This window comes from Sciurus carolinensis, chromosome 8 (genome assembly GCF_902686445.1).
Source record: "Sciurus carolinensis chromosome 8, mSciCar1.2, whole genome shotgun sequence".
Classification (NCBI taxonomy): Eukaryota; Metazoa; Chordata; class Mammalia; order Rodentia; family Sciuridae; genus Sciurus; species Sciurus carolinensis.
The window spans coordinates 102,017,784-102,037,379 of record NC_062220.1 but is presented as its reverse complement, the minus strand read 5'-3'; the positions used below and the strand labels follow the sequence as shown (position 1 = coordinate 102,037,379).

General features: G+C 54.6%; 2 protein-coding genes across 6 annotated transcripts; one reads left to right on the top strand and one right to left on the bottom strand.

Annotated features, from left to right (window-relative positions):
- Positions 1 to 156: 156 nt before the first annotated feature.
- On the top strand, positions 157 to 8,237 carry Pold2 (DNA polymerase delta 2, accessory subunit). Of its 5 annotated transcripts, none has more exons than XR_007109800.1 (11): positions 157 to 288; positions 1,892 to 2,170; positions 5,034 to 5,155; positions 5,330 to 5,453; positions 5,844 to 5,958; positions 6,047 to 6,245; positions 6,498 to 6,578; positions 6,720 to 6,877; positions 6,967 to 7,203; positions 7,622 to 7,723; positions 7,995 to 8,035. XR_007109800.1 is itself a non-coding variant. In XM_047561056.1 (11 exons), the coding sequence occupies exons 2-11, from the start codon at positions 1,951 to 1,953 to the stop codon at positions 8,064 to 8,066; spliced, it is 1,218 nt and encodes a 405-aa protein (XP_047417012.1). In that variant the 5' UTR covers positions 157 to 288; positions 1,892 to 1,950; the 3' UTR covers positions 8,067 to 8,237. The 5 variants fall into 5 exon arrangements, 4 of the variants coding, with proteins under 4 accessions (XP_047417012.1, XP_047417010.1, XP_047417011.1 ...); XM_047561056.1 differs by having other exon boundaries at positions 7,076 to 7,100; positions 7,995 to 8,237; XM_047561054.1 differs by having other exon boundaries at positions 6,967 to 7,100; positions 7,995 to 8,237.
- Positions 8,238 to 8,321: 84 nt separating this feature from the next.
- Positions 8,322 to 18,018, bottom strand: Aebp1 (AE binding protein 1). The gene is made up of 21 exons (XM_047561052.1): positions 17,426 to 18,018; positions 15,543 to 15,884; positions 14,994 to 15,065; positions 14,800 to 14,871; positions 14,581 to 14,694; positions 14,438 to 14,506; positions 13,681 to 13,758; positions 13,316 to 13,393; positions 13,184 to 13,237; positions 12,658 to 12,767; positions 12,441 to 12,580; positions 12,026 to 12,110; positions 11,786 to 11,930; positions 11,612 to 11,697; positions 11,245 to 11,368; positions 10,752 to 10,948; positions 10,477 to 10,656; positions 9,928 to 10,279; positions 9,714 to 9,853; positions 9,507 to 9,606; positions 8,322 to 9,229 (listed from the first exon to the last, which is right to left on the bottom strand). Exons 1-21 carry the CDS (start codon positions 17,661 to 17,663, stop codon positions 8,565 to 8,567), a joined length of 3,441 nt encoding a protein of 1,146 aa, XP_047417008.1. The 5' UTR covers positions 17,664 to 18,018; the 3' UTR covers positions 8,322 to 8,564.
- Between the last annotated feature and the right edge of the window lie 1,578 nt (positions 18,019 to 19,596).

The following is a 19,596-nucleotide window of genomic DNA, read 5'->3' as shown; positions in this document are numbered from 1 at the left end:
CGGGGCGCCTTTCCCTCCCCGCGTTGCCAAGGGAACCTGGGACCTGGATTTGCGTTCCCTCGGCTTGAGCTTCTAGGGTGCTGGGCGCGCGGGGATCGGCGGGATACGGCGCAAGATGATGGACGGAGCTGAACTGGCAACGATTGGCAAGAAGCGGCTATGGGCGGGCCAGACGCGCGGGGATTGGCAGGGCGCGGTGATGGGCGAGACAGGAGCGCCAGGATTGGCGGGATGTGATGATGGGCGGGCCGAGCGCGCGGGGATTCGCGGGATGTGGCGCGCTGCGTGGTGAGTGCAGACTGTGGAGTTCGGTAGGCCGAAGGCCACGGGTCCGGGTGGAGGGCTCTCTGTGCCGCAATTGACATCTCGGGGGACATTCCGAACTGCCACACGGGACCGAGTTCCGGGCGCGAGGGGAGGGCCGCCGCGGGTGGGTCCGTTGCCCGCCTCATGCTGCGTGTTAGCGGGCGGGCCGCAGCCACTGTGGTGCACATTTGGCTTAAAGTTGATTCAGAGTCAGTCTTTCGGCAAATAACGATAGCTTGCATTATGCAGCAGAGCTGTCCAGTAGAGAGAACACGAACCTGCTAAGGGGTTTTGAACTTCCTAAACAAAACAAAACAACAACGTGGGGGAGGGGGGACGACGAAGCTCTTTTGGCAATATATCCAAACTATTGTCATTTCAACTGTGTGTGAAGAATATCTTGGGATATTCTTTGTATTACTTTTCAAAATCCGATGTACATCCTGCAGGTACACCTCGGTTGAACTCCATAGGAAACAGTGCAGTTCTAGGTGCTGGTAATATCTCCAGGAATAAAACAAGAAGCTTTGCCCTCCTGGAGCTTATCGTCTAGTTGGAGGAGGCAGACAAACCTAAAATATATAGTTTGTAGGGAGACAAATGCTATAAACAACAATTGGAGAAGCAGACATACCGGGGAAGGTTGCACTTGTAAATTAGATGGAGGGGAGTAGGTGAGTTTTGAGTAAGGACTTGAAGAGGAATAACCAGTGAGGTATATGGGAGAGGAGCCAACAGGAGTACAGAGATCTCTTCTGGAGCCCCTGCTGTGGGAGGGTCCCTAGGAGGGGTGAAAGACATGGTAAGGGAGGATCACTGGGGCAGATCTCATAGGCCACTGTAAGAACATAGGGCTTTACGAAGTGAAATAGGAAATCTTTGGAGAGTTTCCAGCAGAGCAGCAATTGATTTATGTTTTATTTAAATTAGTTTTATTTTTATTACTTGGTTATTATTCTTTAATGGTAAGCTTATTTAGTAATAAGGCTGGCCTCATTCTCTAAGATGGAGCCAATACTGGGGAGCTGGATGGAAGCAAATCAGAAATTCCATTTGGGGTGTGCTAAGTTTGAGACCCTGGTAGCTGTCCAGGTGGAAATGCCTGAGTGGATGCCTGAGTCTGGGATTTGGAGAGAGCTCCAGATGGGAGAAATGCTCTTAGCTTTTCTTTTCTCCCTGCCTGGCCTAGGATTATAGGGTGAGACATCTGTATCCAGTATCCAGACATGATAGTTCCATGTCTATGTCCCCACCATTTATTTATTTATTTATTTGGTACCAGGGATTGAATTCACGGATCTTTAACTACTGAGCCACATTTCCAGACCTTTTTGTTTTTTATTTTGAGACAGGGTCTTGCTAAGTTGCTTAGGGCCTGAGTTGTTGAGGCTGGCTTTGAACTTGTGATCCTCCTGCCTCAGCCTCTTAGCAGCTGGGATTACAGACATGTGCACCACACCCAGCTTCTGTTCTCTTTCTTTCCAGGGTCTTTTGAGTGAAGTATGGGCAGCTTGGTTGAATCATCAGCAGAGTTGCTGGCTTGGGCTGGGACAGGGGTTGCAAAAATGCCTTTGTTTCCTTACAGTGATCCTCTTTGGCCTGGGCACAACTGTCTGACAGATAAAGCAAACCAAGAGTACAGCCATGTTTTCTGAACAGGCAGCCCAGAGGGCCCACACTTTGCTGTCTCCACCATCGGTCAATAATGCCACCTTTGCCCGGGTGCCTGTGGCAACTTACACCAACTCCTCACAACCCTTCAGGCTGGGGGAGAGAAGCTTTAGTCGACAGTACGCCCACATTTATGCCACCCGCCTCATCCAGATGAGACCCTTCTTGGTGAACCGGGCCCAGCAGCACTGGGGTGAGTGAGTTTAGGGGGTAATCCCCCCACCAACTCAGAACCTAGAACCAAAATTTTTCTCTAACTTATCCTACTTCCTGGTTACCTTAGGAAAATTAACCTCTTTATCCTTTAGTTTCTTCTTAAGGTAATAATCAAGTTCAGGTAACCTGTGGTTAGTTAGATTTAGTTCAGAGACTGGTCTGAGGTGAGGGTTTAGTTCTGGCCGTGACAGTGAATATTTCATTAGCAGAGGGAAATGTTTTTCCTATCTTCAGTGTAAATTATTCAGCTGTTTGTCCACTATAGCTAAAGAGCCCCTCAGTATGGCAGGCCTGGCACCAAAAGACAAGATTGCTGGAGATGCACACTATGGTCTCCAGGGATCCCTCTCCTCACTTCATTGATGGCTTCTCCTGACTTCCTGTATTTGGTGGCCTTGAGTCTTCTGTCCCTTGGGCTTCCTCTGTCTTTTCCTAATAAAGTAGCCTGGGCAACATGACCCATTTCCTTTTCCTCATTTCTTCTTTGGTGATTGTACCTGTAATTAGGTTATTCTCAGTGGTAAAGAAGGACCTCCATCTCCCACTTTTAACTTTTAGGTGATATTACATTCTCATGATTTGCATGAATGGTTGGTTTTCCATGTAGTTTTCAAATCCAACTCCTATTGTGTTTTTAAATGAATGTGTTTTATATGTATGACCCTGCCTTAGTCGTTCCTAGCACCAGACTTGGTGAATCGCAGCCCAGGGAACCATTGGGAACTTTGAGAAACACTGGCTCTCAGGCCCATCCTACCCCTCACTGAACCATTGGATTAACTCTCAGTTTATTTAGGCAGTGGGAGAACCTGGGCCCGGAAGTCTGCTAGCTGGATCAGCAAATTCTTTGGGGATGTGATGTTTTCTTTACCTCAGACCAAAGTTCTATTTGCCTGTCCTCTACCACATAACAAGGGGCTTCTTCCTCCAGCTGCTGGGAGCCTTTTCCTCACTTTCCTTTAAGCCCTTGGGACACTGTCTGCGGACCCTCCTGCTACTTGGACCCAACTTCAGAACCACCTTTAAGGGACTTTATAGCACTACTACATTCTTTCCCAGTACTAACAATGTTCCCAGGTGATGGACAACAGCCATTTCATTCCACTCATTAACCATGGGCAAAAATTCAGGTAGCTGCCACAATGAATGAGGTGAATAGCAGCAGGTCACTCACAGGCCTGGTGGTGGATGCTGGCTGTCACCCAGGGTATCCACATGAGGCTTCTCCGTGTAGCCTGGCTTCCTTACCAAAGTTCAGCCTGCCTCTCAGAATTGGTCTCTCTCCACTCACCTATTCCCTGAACATGCCAAGTCTTCCCGCTCTAGGCTTTTTTCTTTGACTGGCACATTCTCTCCCTAGTCCTCTGGCTTTACAATCTCAGCTAAAGTGGCATGTCCTTCGGGAGGCCACCTTTGGTGATCTTAACCTGTCAGAGCCTTCTCCATATTTTCAACCTCAGCTCCCTCTTTGTTCATGGACAATTACTTGTATACTGTCTGTTGGCTCAGGAATCCCCCAAGAGCTGCCTTAATCCCTTCTGAGGGCAGCTCCTGCAGTGAGATAAGGACCTTCCACTAAATTCCACCTTATAAACATCCCTCCACCTCTCACACTATTACACTAGGGACCAAAACTTCAGCACACTAACCTTTGCAAGGCAAGCCACATCCAAACTCTGGCAGAATACCACAGGTAGAAATTTGGAATTGTTTCTATCGGTGTCTGATGTTTCTGACTGGTGGTGGTGCCCCTCTTATCTTGTTTCAAACTACTCCCCTCTGTGTGCCTCCCCAGATGTAGCTCTGAGGAATGTTCTTGGTTCTTCCAGGGCAGGAGGGAGTTAGACTGTGCAAGGGTCAACTGAGCTGAGGGACTACATGCCCTTCACATTACTGTGCCTCCTCCCCACAGGGGTGTTTCCCAGGCATGGGAATCCATTTTGATGAATCCACAGTCCTTCAGAGACTTGTATTCTTTCCTCCTGCCCACCCTGGCTCCTTGCAGCTTTTCTCTAGAATGTAGGGAACATTCCCATGTGTCGTAGTTTACCCTAGGATTGTGAGTACTCCTGGTGATCAGGGCTGCCTGACTCCAGAGGGAGCAGAACATACTGCAGTGGAGGGGGATAGAAGTCTGACCTTTGGGTATTTCTATTTTCAGAGGATGAAGCATTTGGGGACAGAGGGTAGACCAGGAGAATGAAAACTCATAAATTGTAGTATTTTTAGGGCAGGGCTCTGTTAGGATTTAGCATGCCTCTTTCTAAGAATGACTGTTATCATTTAAGCATAAGTGAAGTAATGCTCTGTACTAGTTTCCTATGGCCATTGTAAAAAAGTACCACAAACTAGCTGACTTAAGACAATAATATTTATTCTCTCAGTTCTAGAAGCCAGAAGTCTGAAATCAAGGTGTCAGTAGGGTTGATTCCTTCTGGAGACTCTAGGGGAGGATCCTTCCTGCCTCTTCCAGCTTCTGGTGGTTCTAGGCATTCCCAGGCTTGTGACCATAGCACTCTGGTGTCTGTCTTCACATGGCCTCACCTCTGCATGTCTGTCCCTCTTTGCCTCTGCCTCTTAGGTGGACACTTGGCATCTGGGGCCCTGCCACCCTCATAGGCCTTGTCCCTGTGGCAGACCCCCCCTTCATTGTTGTGCTGAGGTCCACGGGGTCTTTCACTTTATGTCCTCTCCTTCCTGGTAAAGGACAGAGCCCAGACTTGCAGCACTCTGGTAAGGCCCTTTGTAAGTGCCCTGTGGTAGAGGGCTGGGCAGGGCCTCTGGGTGCTTGGTCAGGGGTCAGACCACCTGGTTTCTGAGTCTGTACTCCTCTTACCCAGGCAGTGAAGTTGAAGTAAAGAAGCTGTGTGAGCTGCAGCATGGGGAGAAGTGCTGTGTAGTGGGCACTCTGTTCAAGGCCATGCAGCTCCAGCCATCCATCCTGCGTGAGATCAGCGAAGAGGTATGATCACGTGGGATGTGCCACCTGGTAGACCCAAGGGATTGGGGATGGACCTCTGCCCATGGACGGTGATGAAGAAGCAGGTTCAGAGGGGGCAGGGGCTACATGCCATCTTGAAATATAGGAACTTTGGTGGTTATGATCCCAAGACTACCTACCATCTCTGCCTTTCAGCACAACCTCCTCCCCCAGCCTCCTCGGAACAAATACATCCACCCAGATGATGAGCTGGTCTTGGAAGATGAATTGCAGCGTATTAAACTGAAAGGCACCATCGATGTGTCAAAGTTGGTCACAGGTAGGAATCCAGTGAGGGTGGGTAGAGCCCAGCATGAATATATTAGTATGGGGAGGATTCAGTGAAGAAGTGAGTGGTGGGGGTATGGAGTCCAGCAAGGGTATGTTAGTAGGAGGTGAGTAGAGACCCCACTGTGGTTGCATTGAGGCTCTGTGGGGGCTGTCAGGGCCTGTGCATGCGAGGCTGGTGCACTTATGTCTGTGGGAAAGAAGGGTGCCATCACTGGGTGACACCAATCTTCCAGCCTCTATCCAGGGACAGTGACCGCAGGAAGTTGGTTTCAATCCCAGAGTCCTAAAGAAAATTAACTGGTGTGCTGAGAGGGGCTGGTGGTTCTGCCCATTTGGGTGATGGGAGGAAGTGGGAGCACCTGACCTCACTGCTCCCCAGGAACAGTCCTGGCGGTGTTTGGTTCCGTGAGAGATGATGGAAAGTTTCTGGTAGAGGACCACTGCTTTGCCGACCTTGCTCCTCAGAAGCCTGCACCCCCTCTTGACACAGACAGGTGAGGAGCCCTGGTCAGGGCCCCAGTGCTAGTGCAAGGAGAGGTGTGTCTTTCCATAGCACCCTGCAGGACCCCACTGTCTCTGCAGGTTTGTGCTGCTGGTGTCCGGGCTGGGCCTGGGTGGAGGCGGTGGTGAGAGCCTGCTGGGGACTCAGCTGCTGGTAGACGTGGTGACAGGGCAGCTCGGGGATGAAGGGGAACAGTGCAGCGCTGCCCACGTCTCCCGGGTTATCCTTGCCGGCAACCTCCTCAGCCATAGCACCCAGAGCAGAGATTCTATCAACAAGGTATGGCGCCTGCCTGGCTGCATTCAGCCTTCCTGCTGCAGCAAATGGGCTCCTGCACCAGGGCTGTGTTCACACTAGCCCTGCTTCTTGAGGGTATGGGGTCAGAGGGGAGTGCGGGGTCTATGGGGCAACTCCACATCTTTCTGCTGGTGGTGGGCTTTGCTCAGCTTTCCTCAGCTGAGGACTTAGGTGGGGGCTCTGGGTATCCCTTTGACCTCGGGGCCTAAGGGGTTCCTGGGTTTCTACTCCCAGGCCAAGTATCTCACCAAGAAAACCCAGGCAGCCAGTGTGGAAGCAGTCAAGATGCTGGATGAGATCCTCCTGCAGTTGAGTGTGAGCAACTTTGGGGACTGGTAGGGTGTGGAGACCTCAGTCAGTGAAGCTGTCAGGTGGGGACTGGGAGATTGGGTGGCTGACTTGGGAGTTGGGCGCTCCCTCAGGTGCTGCAAACTCTCCCTGCTCTGTGCCCTTTAGGCCTCGGTGCCCGTGGATGTGATGCCCGGTGAATTTGATCCAACCAACTATACACTCCCCCAGCAGCCCCTGCACCCCTGCATGTTTCCACTGGCCACTGCCTACTCCACACTGCAGCTGGTCACCAACCCCTACCAGGCCACCATCGATGGAATCAGGTAGTTAGCATAGCATAAGGAGCAGGGGAGAAGGTTGGGGAGGGGGCAGGGCAACAAAAGGTTCTTCTTGCACCCATCTTTCTTACAAGGTTGGCCTGGAGCACCCCACAAGTACCATATGAGCTCTGGGCTGGCTGTTGTGGGTGGAGCAACAGCAGTGGCCCCCAGGCCAAGGGTCAGCAGAGCCTTGCCTTGCAGGTTCCTGGGGACATCAGGACAGAATGTGAGTGACATTTTCCGATACAGCAGCATGGAAGACCATTTAGAGATCCTGGAGTGGACCCTGCGGGTCCGTCACATTAGCCCCACAGCTCCTGACACCCTAGGTAACAGCACAGTCACAAGGGCGGGATCTGTGAGCCAAGACAGGTTCCTGAGCTTACACTGCCATGCGCAGGCCTAAGAAGTCTGTTCTGGAAGCTATTCTGGAATCAATTTTGTCTTTGGCCATGGCTCTCTGGGGCTCAAGACCATGGGAGTATATTGGAAGTTTGGGTTTTGCATGACATAATCCCCACTCCTCACCCCTGAGGGAAAAGGCAACAGAGCCCCTGACCTGCCCCTCATGTCATATGGTAACATGACACTTTTGTCACAACTGGGGCCTGCTACTGGCAGTTAGAGGGTAAGGGGAGGAATGCTGTTGCTCATCCTGTGCAGGGTAGCCCCATGGCAGAACTGCCTAGTCCCAGGTATCCTCTATACAGGCTGAGAAGCCCTGCTCAGCAACAGGTCCCTTTCCAGGTTGTTATCCCTTCTACAAAACTGACCCATTCATCTTTCTGGAATGCCCTCATGTCTACTTTTGTGGCAACACCCCCAGCTTTGGCTCCAAAATCATCCGAGGTAAGTTTTGTCTTTTGACAGCCCTGAGCTATCAGGAGTAATTTGCTCTCACCTTGGGGCAAAGCCCCCATGAACTAGATTGCCTGGGATCTGCCTCATGACCGTTATGTTATTAAAGGGGGCCAGGCTGACAAGGTGGGAGCTGAGATGGCTCTGAGCCATGTACTTCTGTTGTCACCCCAACTGTGACTCCTCTTTACTTCTGGGGGCCTTTCCTGTGAGGCACACCTCACCCAGAACCCTTGGTGGATACCATGTGGCTCCTTTGTAGGCCCTGAGGACCAGATGGTGCTGTTGGTGGCTGTTCCTGACTTCAGTGCCACCCAGACTGCCTGCCTGGTGAACCTGCGCAGCCTGGCCTGCCAACCTATCAGCTTTGCGGGTTTCGGAGCAGAGGATGATGACCTTGAAGGCCTGGGGCTGGGCCCCTGATTTAAAGAGGCAGCCTGGACCAGGCCATTTGCCTTTGCAATGTGAGCCTTGTAAATAAAGCATTTATGTTTACCGGTCTGAGCTTTGAGCTCCTCCTGGGCATGCCTGGGATGGGACCCTGGTAGAGGACCAACCTCTTCTCCTTGAGCTGGTCAGAACAGCAGTGGTCAGTGCCATGAGCTTGTTTTATTGGTGTGACCTTGGCTCCCTGCCTGCCCCTCCCTGAAGGCTGGCAGTCAGAGCAGGAACCTCTGCACAGACTCTGGCTCTTGGGTCCTGGTCTCCTTTGTGTCCCCTGTAGGACCCACACCAGGGGCCTTCCATGTGCTGATGGATGTGTCTATGGGCACAGTCTTGGGAAGTGCTGCTGTAGCTTGAGCTGGGCCAGGGTGGTGATGAAACCCTGGTCTCAGAAGTCCCCAAAGTTCACTGTGTAGGTCTCCACTGTTGTGAAAGGGAACACAGGGCCAGTAGCTATCTCCTCTTCCTCCTCTCCCTCCTCTTCAGGCTCCAGCTCAGTCCCAAAATCTGTTCCAAACTCTGTTCCAAATTCTGTTCCAAATTCTGTTCCAAACTCTGTTCCAAATTCTGTTCCAAACTCTGTCCCAAGCTCTGTCACTACCTCTGTATAGGTCTCAGTCTCCGATTCCTCCCATCCCGCAGTGGTTGTGGGTAGAAGGCCCAAGGGTTCCCAGGTAGTGCCTGGGGTGGGAGCATCAGTGGGGCTGGGGGCAGGGGTTGGAGTAGTGGTGGGAACCGCAGTGGTATTGAGGCGACGCAGACGCAGCCGTTCTCGCATTCTCAGGCGGTACTGAAGGCGGCGCTGCTGCAGGCGCCGCTGCTGGGGGGTCATGGGGCGCAAGGGATCCACACGCAGAATGGGCCGGTTCCCATTCATGGCCATGATCTCCCGGATACGTTTCCAGTTGGAGCGAGCCAGGATGAAGTTGCACTGGGTGGCCCCAATATCATAGTCTACGTTGCAGGTCTTGGAACTGGAGGTGTAGCCCTCTGCATGGGCTGTCACACGATATTCCCCCGGGTTCAGAATGCGCCAGTAATCACCACCACTTGCTACACAGAAAACACAAGCCTGGCTGTCCCAGAGCCCCTCCAGCTCCACCCTTCCCCTCTGAGCTCCCCAACCACAACATCTTCTAGGTCCCCACTCGTCCCTGTTCTCCCTGTGGCCAGGTCACTCTTTGGCACAGCACAGAGGACCAGGGACCTGCAGAGCAGGCCAGCTTGCCTTGCCAAGACCACACACAGATTTGTCTCCCTTTGTTGTTGGTACTTGGGGAACAAGGTAGACTCTACCTGGGGAAGATGGGTAAAGGTATGTACAAGGTACCTGTCTTCACTCCATGGTTGATGCCATTTACAGTGATGGTGGCATTGGCAATGGGGATGCTTTGCTCATCTGTCACTACACCTTTGATGCCACGATGCACCTGTGGGAGGGAGGGAGATAAGGCTGGAGGACCACATGGAGACCCCGTGTTTAGGGCCCTGTCCCAGACTTCAGCCTCCTCCCCACGCGCAACCCAGACTTCCCTACCTGCTCCATGAATGTGAGCAGTGCCTCCTTGTTGTTTTCCCACTCCCGGGGCAGCTCACTTTCATGGGGGAACTTGTCACAGCCCAGGTAGATAGAGAGCTCCAGGCAGTTGGTGTGCAGGTAACTGAAGTCGTTGATAGCTGGACGGACAGGCAGACCCCCAGTCAGCCTCTCCCTGGGCTGTGCCCCCCACAGCCCTCCCAGGCTGACTTACTCCCTGACCGCGGATTCCACTTGGCCCCGTTGACAATGCCCATGCCGTTGGTGTAGTCTTGGGCCTGGCAGCCTCCCCTGTAAGGCTCTGTCATGGTGAGGTGAGCAGAGGCAAAGGAGATGGCCAGCCAGCGGAAGATGGCGTGGTCTGGGGTCTCCTGAGCCTCAGATGCCTCTTCGTCGTCCTCTCCACGGGCAGCTGCCATGGCTGCAGCCAGCAGCTGCTCTTGGGTGGGTGTGCGGGCCATATCATAGGGGTAGGACACAAGCCGCTCACCACCATTCAGATTTGCTCCGAGCACAAAGGGGTTCTTCTCCATCCAGGCAATGATGGCTCGGACCTCCGTGGACACCTGGGGGTGACCAGCACAAGAGGCCAAGGCTCCCATCATCACACCCTCTCCATCCTCCATAGAGACTCTTGACATTGCCACACTCTCCTCATCCCATTCATGCCCCTCTGACTCTCCCCCAGCCCCTGAATCTTGGACCTGCAGTTCAGCCACTTTCCCACTCCCCCCAGTTCAGAACTTCAGGGTTAATTCCTCACCGTGGCATCTGGGGACAGGTAACGCTCAGGGATGGGCAGGTTATTGTTGGGGACCCGGTAGGGAACCCATTTCCTCTCCTCAGCTCCCCAGAGCACAGAGTTTAGATCTGGAAAGTCCTCGAAGATGTCAAAACCTTCCTCGGTCCACAATCCCAGTGCCCAGTTTCCAAACTCTGAACCCTGTGGGAAGTCAACAGGGTCAGTTTTGGCCTCTTCAGCTGCTCATCCCCCAACCCACCCTTCCCTGCCCAGCCCCAGCCCCAGGCCCCACCCACCATCTGTGCAGCCACTTCGTAACCATCAGGGTTCAGCGAGGGCACCAGGTGGATGCGAGTGTCCTGCACCAGGCTGCGCACACGGGGGTTCCCATCACGGTATTCACGGCACAGGTACTGCATGAGCAACAGCAGTAGCTCTCGGCCCAGCACCTCATTGCCATGGATTCCAGCTGTGTAGCGGAACTCAGGCTCCCCTGAAAGGGTAGGAGCCACAGTATGCACTCTGTCTCACAAGGCCCAGGATGTTTGAGAAAGGACCCAGATACTAGGGGGTGGCTGAGGTTTATAATGCCCAGCAAGACAGGCCTGGATCCCAAGGGGCTCCTGGAGCAAGCAGGAGGTGTGAACTCCACATACCAACTGCACAAGCCCTACTGCAGTGCCAGGGTCTTGCCTCCAATCCTCAGTGGAGGGGAAGCTGAGCCCTGCCCCAAGTGCCACAGGGCCAGGCAGCCAGGGCACTAGCAGAATGATGCCCTCAGGCCCTCACCCAGCTCATGCTCCCCAGGGTTGTCTGAGATCTCCATGGCATAGATCTTGAGCCCTCGTGAGCTCTTTCCCAGGCTGTATGTGCGGGTGATGGTAGGACACTCTTCGTTCACCACCTTCATCAGCTGGCAAAGAGAGTGCACCACATCACTGATCATACCTCTTCCTCTGCCCAGGTCTGTTCTATGGGATGGACAGCTAACCCCAGCCCCTCTCAAGTGGCCCCCAGGTTCTAGCCTTTCCAAGGCAAGGGACAAGCAACATCCCTCTAAGGAAGGCTGTGCTCCTGAAACAGCAGAACTGGCCCAGGCATGAGTTTCAGTCATCCCTGCACAGGGCCCATCCTGGCATGGGACACAGCTTCTAACCTGGCGCATGTCCTTGTAGTTGTGGTGCCGGAAGTCCAGGTCATCAGTTGCCACCACCTCATTCTGTGCATAGTAGCTGTGGACAGCTGCAGTGGGGTGGGCAGGCAGGACCCAATGTTGACCCCTAGATCACCTCCAGCCACCCTGAGTGCTGGCCAGCCCCTCCATACTCACGAGTCACAGGGCAGCCCAGCACTTCCAGGCGCATGCACAGGCTGCCATTCCAAGTAAGTGGGTAGATCCGAATGAATCGGGCAACCACCGGCTCTGGAAGCTCGCTCAGCACAGGTGTGTCCTTGTCCACATTCCCGTGAAAGGTCTGGGGAGGGACAGGCCTCAGAGTAGCACCCCTACCCCTTCGGAGAGCCTACTCTGGCCCAGACAACAGAAACAGCATAGAGTTCAGGTGCCCACCATTTCCTCGTAGCCATTGGTGTACATCATCCATGTCTGGCTGTCATTGCTGAAGCCCACGAAGAAAGTGGTCACAAAGTCGTCACTGTGGAGCAGATGTAGTCAGGGCAAGGCTGCTCTCCTACACCAGGCCCCAGACCCCAGGTGGCCTAAGCCTCACTTTCTGGGCCAACAGGGCTGTGGAGTTTGACTCAGGCATCAGGTACCAGGTCCTATGCCTATCGATGGCTATGGGTGGTGGCTTGTCCCTGACCTCATATTCATCTGAGCACAGGAGCTGACTAGCTAGCCGTGGGTGAGGGTCAGAGACAAGGTTGGCCACTCATGGATTTTTCTAGGCTACCTCAAGGGCTGACTGAAATGTCCCAAATGGATTCCAAGTCCTTGCCAATTTCCCAAGAGCCCAGCCACGTACTGAATGCTGGAGTCTCGGCCCTGGGTGATGACGCCAGTGAACTGGGTAGTCCTCCTGGTGTCCACCTCGATCCACTGGGTCTGTGAGTCATCCTCAGCACACCATGCCCCATCATAGTAGTCGTCTTCATTGGCACCAGCCTGTCCAGGACAGTGGGTGCTGAGCATGGGTGGAAGAGCCCTTTACTGGCTAGGGGATGGGCCATCCACTTGCCCACCTGCATGTTGAGCCGGCCACGCTGTGCCCCCAGGCCATGGCGCAGCATGGAGGAGGCGCGGATCTGGTTGTCCTCAATGCGGTGCGACTCCATCCCAATGGGCGGGCACTCTGAGGACACATACCCCAGGCTGGTGGCTCCACCAACCCAGAGCTAAAAGGGCCTGCAGCCCATTCCCTTCAAATCAGAGCTGCCGATTGGAGGCTGTGGCAGTTTGTGGCTCTGCTTCCCCTGCTTGGGCCACAGCTGTCCCATCTGGAAAATACACTACTGGTCCCCAGCTCTCAGGAACCCGGGGCTCAATTTAAATTCCATGCAGAGCCCTGCCAATCATGACTTCACCCAGATGATGAGGTCATCTGCACACTGGCCCCACAAGCATGCTACCTGTAAAGGCAGCTGGAGGCCTTACTTTTCACCCAAGGCCCCAGGCCCTCCTTACTCCCAACCCCGCCCCAGCTACAATTTTGTTTGGTGTGTGGTCTTGGGCTGGTCATTGTCCTATCCCTATCCCATCCCCACTCACTGATTTTCTCCACGGGAGCCCACTCCTCCTCCAACTCCTCGCCCTTTCGGGGACCTGTGGACAAGGAAGAAAGTAGATCCAAGGGCCCAAGGCAACAAGAGTCAAGATGCCCGATGGGGACCAGCCACACACCTTTGTGGTCCTTGCCCTTCTCCACGGCCCACTTGTCCTCCGTTTCCTCCTTGGTGCTGCTACCCTTTTTGGGTTTCTCTGGGGGATGCAAGGTAAAGGTCTGTCAGCCTGGCCTTTGGCATGGGTGGGGTCAAGCTGAGCTAGGGTACTTGGAGGTGGGTCACACTGAGCTAGGGCTTATAGGGGGTCAGGATGAGTTGAGACATATAGTGAAGCTTAGCTAGGGCCTTTGGGAAGTCAGGATGAGCTTGGACACATGGATGAAGCTGAGCAAGGGCATGTAGGGGATCAGGCTGAGCTAGGGCACATGGGGAGGAAGGCTGGCAGGCAGAGCTGGTCGTAGGGTTGGCCCAGGTCCCACTCACTTAGGTCCTCCTTCTCTTCATCTGTTTCCAGCTCAACATGGGGCTTCTGTGGCGGAGGAGGCAGGAAGTAATAGTCCACTGTGGGGAGGGAAAGCCTGGCTGATGCAGCCCTGATCCTGCTCTGGGGGCCTTCTGGGGTTCACAGGAGCCCACAAAGCAGGATTGGGCAGGAGGGGAGAGAGGTAGGGATCTGAGGGACAGGCTAAGAGGAGGAGAGAGGTCCTCCTATGAGGGGGTGGGTCATCAGGTGGGACAAGTAAGACCCTGCTGAGGTCCCCAACCTGGTCCCACAAGGCAGTTTGACCTAAAGCAAGAAGGAATCAAGACTGGCTGGAGAGTGATACCAGGGCAGGTGACGTGCATGAGTGGCAGCTGGCACCCTTGAGGACTGAGCTGGAGAGAGGGTTGGAGAAACTGATGGGGGCCTAGAGGTAAGGAAACAGTAAGGATCTGCTCTAACCCATAGCCCAGGAGAGAGTGAATCTGAGGGTGCCACAGACACTGGGGATGATGAGCTGGAGCAAAGTGACAGACCCTCAGGAAAGGTGACAAGGAGCTGGCAGGAAGGAGACTAGAGCACAGGACAGGGAGGGTGGGGCCTGCGTGGGATCAAAAGACTTAGAGACACCGCTGTGTGGGTAAAGGCAAAATCAGGAGCCAGGAAAGCAGGCAGGGAAGGTCCAGTGCCCTGACCAGATTCTGGCCCCATGTGTCCACTCACCTACATCCCTCAGACTCTGGTACACTGGATACTCACTGTCATCATAGTTGGGGATCACATAGCCATCACCGTAGTCAGGGGGCAGCAGAGGCTTTGGAGGTGACTCTGTGGAGGTGTGGAGGTGGGGGTAGGCCAGAGCCCCTCCCCTGCATCTTTTCCCCTTCTGCTCCCCATCCTACCAATGATCTCCTTTCTCTCTTCTGGCTCCTCAACCTTCTCCTTTGGGCGCTCCGGCCAGAGCCTCCTCCTGCTGGGTGGTGGCCTGGGCTGCTTCTGGCGCCGGATGTACTCGACTGAGGGGGAGGCAGAATCTGAGCAGCTCTGAAGAGATGGATCCTCAAGTAGGACCACCAGTACCCAGCCAGGTGTGAGCCACTTCGGGACAGGGGCCTACTCACAGTCCTCGTAGTCCTCCCTCTCTATCTGGTCATTGTAGTCCAGTGTGGGCACTTCAGTCTCCTCCTCAGGCTCTAAGAGAAGATGCCAGTGGCTACCTGACGACCCTACCCAGGCCCACTCTGGGAAACCCCTCAAGTACAGCAAGTCAGGGTGGCTGGTCACCCTGAGGCCAAGGGGATGGATGGCCACTCACCAGGCTGGTGCTCCCCGGCCTCTACATGGATCTCCTCTCCTTGACCCTGCCAGGTATTTGGGAAGTCTCCTCCTACAACACAGAAACCCCGGGAGCAGGTGGATAGGGGGCCTTTCCTAACCACCCTGACAGCCTAAGGCCACCAGCCACCACAGGCCCTGTGAACACGCTCCTAAGCCCATACTCCTTGGAGTGAGCACTCCTGGCACCCTGCTGGCAACCCTGGAGCCAGAGAGCTGGGCTGCCTTCTGGAGAGCCCTACTACAAAGTTGCTGACAGCAAAAGAAGACAGGCGAGAACCCCGAAAGTTTAGACAGCTGGGAACAGAGATGCCCACCCACAAGCTACCAAGCCTTCTTCCTGCCCAGGAGAGGCTACAGCTCTGAGGAAACTCACTCACTGATCAAACTGTCAAGTTCATGACAAAAAAAATGAGGACCCACTTCCTACCTTGTTTGTAGGAAGCAGAGTTCCAGGGACCTACCCTCCCCATTCCCAGCCTCTAATAGTGGTCAGAGCCCCATAACCCCAGAGGAACCTGGCACAAACCTCCCTCCTGAGGTGGCTCCTCAGGACCAGGGTTGGGGGGTGGGGGCAGTGGCCACTCCAGGGTTTCCAAGGGGGCTGGAGTGGGGAGTCTCTTCCCTGTCAGGGGCCTCTTAGTGGCCTTGGGTGGCTTCTCCTTGGGCTTCTTGGTGGCCTTGGGTGGCTTCTCCTTGGGCTTCTTGGTAGCCTTGGGTGGCTTCTCCTTGGGCTTCTTGGTGGCCTTGGGTGGTTTCTCCTTCCCCTTCTTGGGTGGCCTGGGGGACCCTTCCAGGGGCTGCTTGGTCGCCTTGGGTCCTTTGTCCTTCTTCCCTTTCTTCCCTTTGTCTTTAGCCTTTTCTGGAGGTGCTGTCCAAGATTAAGATTTAGAACCCACTCTGTCCCCATGTGGCCCCTCAGGATGCCCACAACTTGGGAACAGAGGCTCTTATCAGTCCCCAGTGCAGACCAGGAAACTAAGAGGTTAAACATTGTGGCAGACCTAGTATTTGAGCCCCGGGTTTCTATCTGTGAATCTGGGTTGTCATCATCACATCTCAGCCTCTCTAAAGCCTAAGTTGTGACACTCAGTTTCCAGGGAGAGGCGTCCATCTGCCAAAACCGCAAGAGGAGCCCCTCACAATCCACTCCTTCACCAAATGTTCCTTCTCAGTCATGGAGTACCATTCTGTGCCGGACATGGTAGGGACAGAGGTGACTAAATCATCCAGGCCTGAAGAAGCAACAGTTATCCCTGCAAACTATCATACAAATTAAAGGACATGGACCTGGGTTCTCCCTGCAAGGACAAGAGAAACTTCAAAGAAAGGGCACACTTGGTGGGGCCTGAAGCCCAAAAAAGAAGGAGAAGAAGAAGTGTTGGATGAGTTGGGGACTTGAGGGCCACATAGAGGACAAAGGGATAGGCTAGGAGCTCCTAGCTACCAGGTCATCTCAGGGAGTCTGGACGCGGGTGCCCCAGGTGAGGCTGCCTCATGGGAACCCTCCCAGGATGCATTAGCAGGAGCTGCAAATGCTGTTGAGCGTTTAATGGTAGATGGGAGACACGAGGGCAGTTTGGCTGAAATACAGGAAAGTTACAAAACAACCAGGAGAGGGACGATTCCAGCAAATTCAACAGCCCTAGGCAGCAAGCCTGGGCCCATGAAGGCAGGAAGGTGCAGGGAGGTAAGATATAGAGAAGAGTCAGGAAAGATCTACAGCTGGGGCTGCAGGAACAGGAGGGGGAAGTTGCTGACCTCAAGAATTATGAATGGTGCCTTAGAGTCTCCTGGGAGAGAGATCATAAGATCTTTTGCCACCCTCCAGAGGGCCACAGTAAACAGTCAAGATTTATTGACAACTGATTACGTAACAAGCCTGGGGTTACATGCCTTGGTGATGCATCACCTCATGTAATTCTCATAATAATGCAGGATTGCCCACTGCCCACTTCCACCTGGGAGTGTTGTGGGCTAAAGGTCTTCTGCAACCCCTTCCCCATCCCCACTTGCCTGTGCACTCTTAGGGTAGGTGGGCAAGGGCGGTGGGGGGGGGGGGGGGCGGAGGAGGGGTGGGGGGTGTGGCCTGAAGAGAAGGCCCGTCAGGAAGGACTGCTGGGTGGTGACAGTTCCCTATGGCCCAGCCTAAACCCTCTTGGGGCCTGGGGATGAGCTACTAGAACAACTGTATCCCCTGGCCCCCAAAAGCGGCCCTACCGCCCTGTGCTGGATATGCCTTCAGGTCCCAGGGCTCCGCGCCAGCACTGCCCTTGCCTGACACTGTCCCGCCCGGCACGGTTTCAAGTCCTCACCATGAGCAGTCTGGGAAGGAGTCAGGCCCTTCAACTCCTTTCATGTTCACCTAAGGTGCCAGTCCCCCCACGGGTAGCCCCTGCCCTAGGCTCTCACCTTCTGCACCCGCCCCCGGCTTGCCCCCTGCCTGGGCTTTGCGGACGCGCTGGGTGGGCTTGGGAGGTGGCGGGGCCTCCACGTCGTCCTCTCGAGGTTCGGGCTCCAGCTCTGACAGGAAGCCTTCGAGGAACTCCTCGATCTCGTCGTCTGTCAGCACCGTCTGTGGGCGCCCCCCGGGACAGAGTGCCAGCAGTGCCAAAAGGCAGCCGAGCAGGGGCACGGTGCAAACGGCCATGGCCGCGGCACGGGGTGTGAGGGTGTGGGGCAGGGGTGCTGGGGGCAGGGGCGGGTGAGGGGTTCTGAGAACAGGAGCGGGGCGGGGATCCTCCGGGAAGGGGTGCAGAGAAGTGCAGGGGAGGAGCGGGGGAGAGCACCCTGGGGAGGGGTGTGGGTGGTACCGGAGCAAGGGGATCTGGAAGGGGGTGGGAAAAGGGATCCGGGCCAGAGGATGTCTGGAGAGAAGTTCGGCGGGTTCTGAGGCTGGTGCGGCTGCGGGTGGCCTGGGGTCTCCAAAGGGCTGGCGGCGACCGGGCACTCCTGCCCCGCGTGGCGCGCTCCCGCGCGGACCGCCCTCCAAAATGCTAGCGGCGGCCGGGGCGGGGGCGCCGGGGCTTCCGGAGCGGGCTCCCCACCCCCCGAGGGAGGAGGAGGAGAAGGAGGAGTCCGGCACCGACAGAGGGGCTGCGGGGGCGGGGGGGGGGGGGCGGAGCAGTTAGGGCGCCGAGCGCTTGGCACTTCCCAAAGCGCGGACTACCGGCGATGTCCCGAAGGAGGCCAGAGCCCCCGACCGAGGGTCTGGGTGGCAAGGACGACTCGGGGAATGAAGGGCCTAGGAGAAGAAAAGGTACGGTGGAGGATCTGGGGGGGTGCCGGTCTGACGAAGCCGACGCCCCTGCCCCACTTTGCTCTTAGCACCCTCCAAGCTGCCAAGCCTGCTGGAGGTGACTAGAAACTACGGGTCGTGAGGGTTCTGGTCACCCCATCCTTTCCACTCTGTGGAGCATTGGCCAGTGGGCTCTTCAAACTATCACCTGTAGCAACCCAGTGTCAACTTCCTTCACTCATCCATACAACTTTACCAGGTCTGTGTGGGACCAGTCCCTGTGCTCACGGGAAGGACGGCACTTTGAGAATTAGCTTTCTAGCCAGGGCAGTACAACTACTCTGTTTCCGGTGGATACCTCAAACAGAGGCATACCATCAGCCCCAGGTCCAAACATGGACAAACTACCATTTCATTTCTTACCCTTACCAGTACCGGTATTAAAAAAAAAAAAAAAAAAAAAAAAAAAAAAAAAAAAAAAACTTTACCAGGCGTGATGGCACCCTCCTCTACTCCCAGCTATTGGAGAGACTGAGACAGAAAGGTCACTAGTTCAAGGCCATCTTGAGTAAATTGAGACTCTGTCTCAAAATAAAAAATAAAAAGGGCTGGGGGTGTAGCTCATGGTGGAGTGACCCTGGGTTCAACCGCCACTACTGCAAAAATAAATAAATAAATCTGTTTCCAATGGCTCCAGCTACCATGTGGACTCAGAGGGCACATAGATTGGGCATCAGAGCATCAAGATCCATCAGAGGTGTCCATTGTGGTGCCAGCACAGGGAGATTTACACATTTGCCTGGTGTTCAGCTTCAGAAGGGCAAATATTGACTGGCCCAAGATGACCATCATAGCTAAGGCCATGGCTCCCACCCTTGAAGGAATAAGGAAGCAAGATAAAGCATACCAGCAAGGTCAGCAGCAGCCAGCAACCAATGTTTGGCTCTAGTAATGTAGCCCTGTATGAAAATCTGGGAACCCCTGGAAAGATTGAGGGTTGAACTTGGGCTTCAGGTGAAGGGAGAGAAGAAAAGCAAATCAGGAAGCACCCGGGCCCTGATGTGCCCTGGGCCAGACTGAGCAGATGGCAGCCAGGCACATCCCAGTGGGGCTGCTGGGCTGAGCACCTATAGGACTCACCAGGAGAGGGAGAGCCCTCCAAGGCCTTCCCTTTGCTTTCTCACTGACTCTCCTTAAGAAAGTAAGGTCAAGAGCTGGTCCCTGTAGTCTGGCTCTGCCCTTCTGGCCCTCTGATCTCTGCAAGTGACCTCAAACGCACCCACCACTACTATGTATGGAATAAACGAGATCATGCATGTACCATACCTAGCACATGTGCTTAGTA

Excerpts from the sequence above, each read along its gene's own strand:
- Pold2 (XM_047561054.1), top strand. The coding sequence starts at position 1,951 with ATGTTTTCTGAACAGGCAGCCCAGAGGGCCCACACTTTGCTGTCTCCA. Across the intron at positions 5,454-5,843 it reads TGTGTCAAAGTTGGTCACAG|GAACAGTCCTGGCGGTGTTT; the intron begins GTAGGAATCCAG and ends ACTGCTCCCCAG. Across the intron at positions 7,101-7,621 it reads TGGGGACATCAGGACAGAAT|GTTGTTATCCCTTCTACAAA; the intron begins GTGAGTGACATT and ends GTCCCTTTCCAG.
- Aebp1 (XM_047561052.1), bottom strand. The coding sequence starts at position 17,663 with ATGGCCGTTTGCACCGTGCCCCTGCTCGGCTGCCTTTTGGCACTGCTG. Across the intron at positions 14,872-14,993 it reads GGCCGGGGAGCACCAGCCTG|AGCCTGAGGAGGAGACTGAA; the intron begins GTGAGTGGCCAT and ends ATCTTCTCTTAG. Across the intron at positions 12,768-13,183 it reads GGCTCCCGTGGAGAAAATCA|AGTGCCCGCCCATTGGGATG; the intron begins GTGAGTGGGGAT and ends ATGTGTCCTCAG.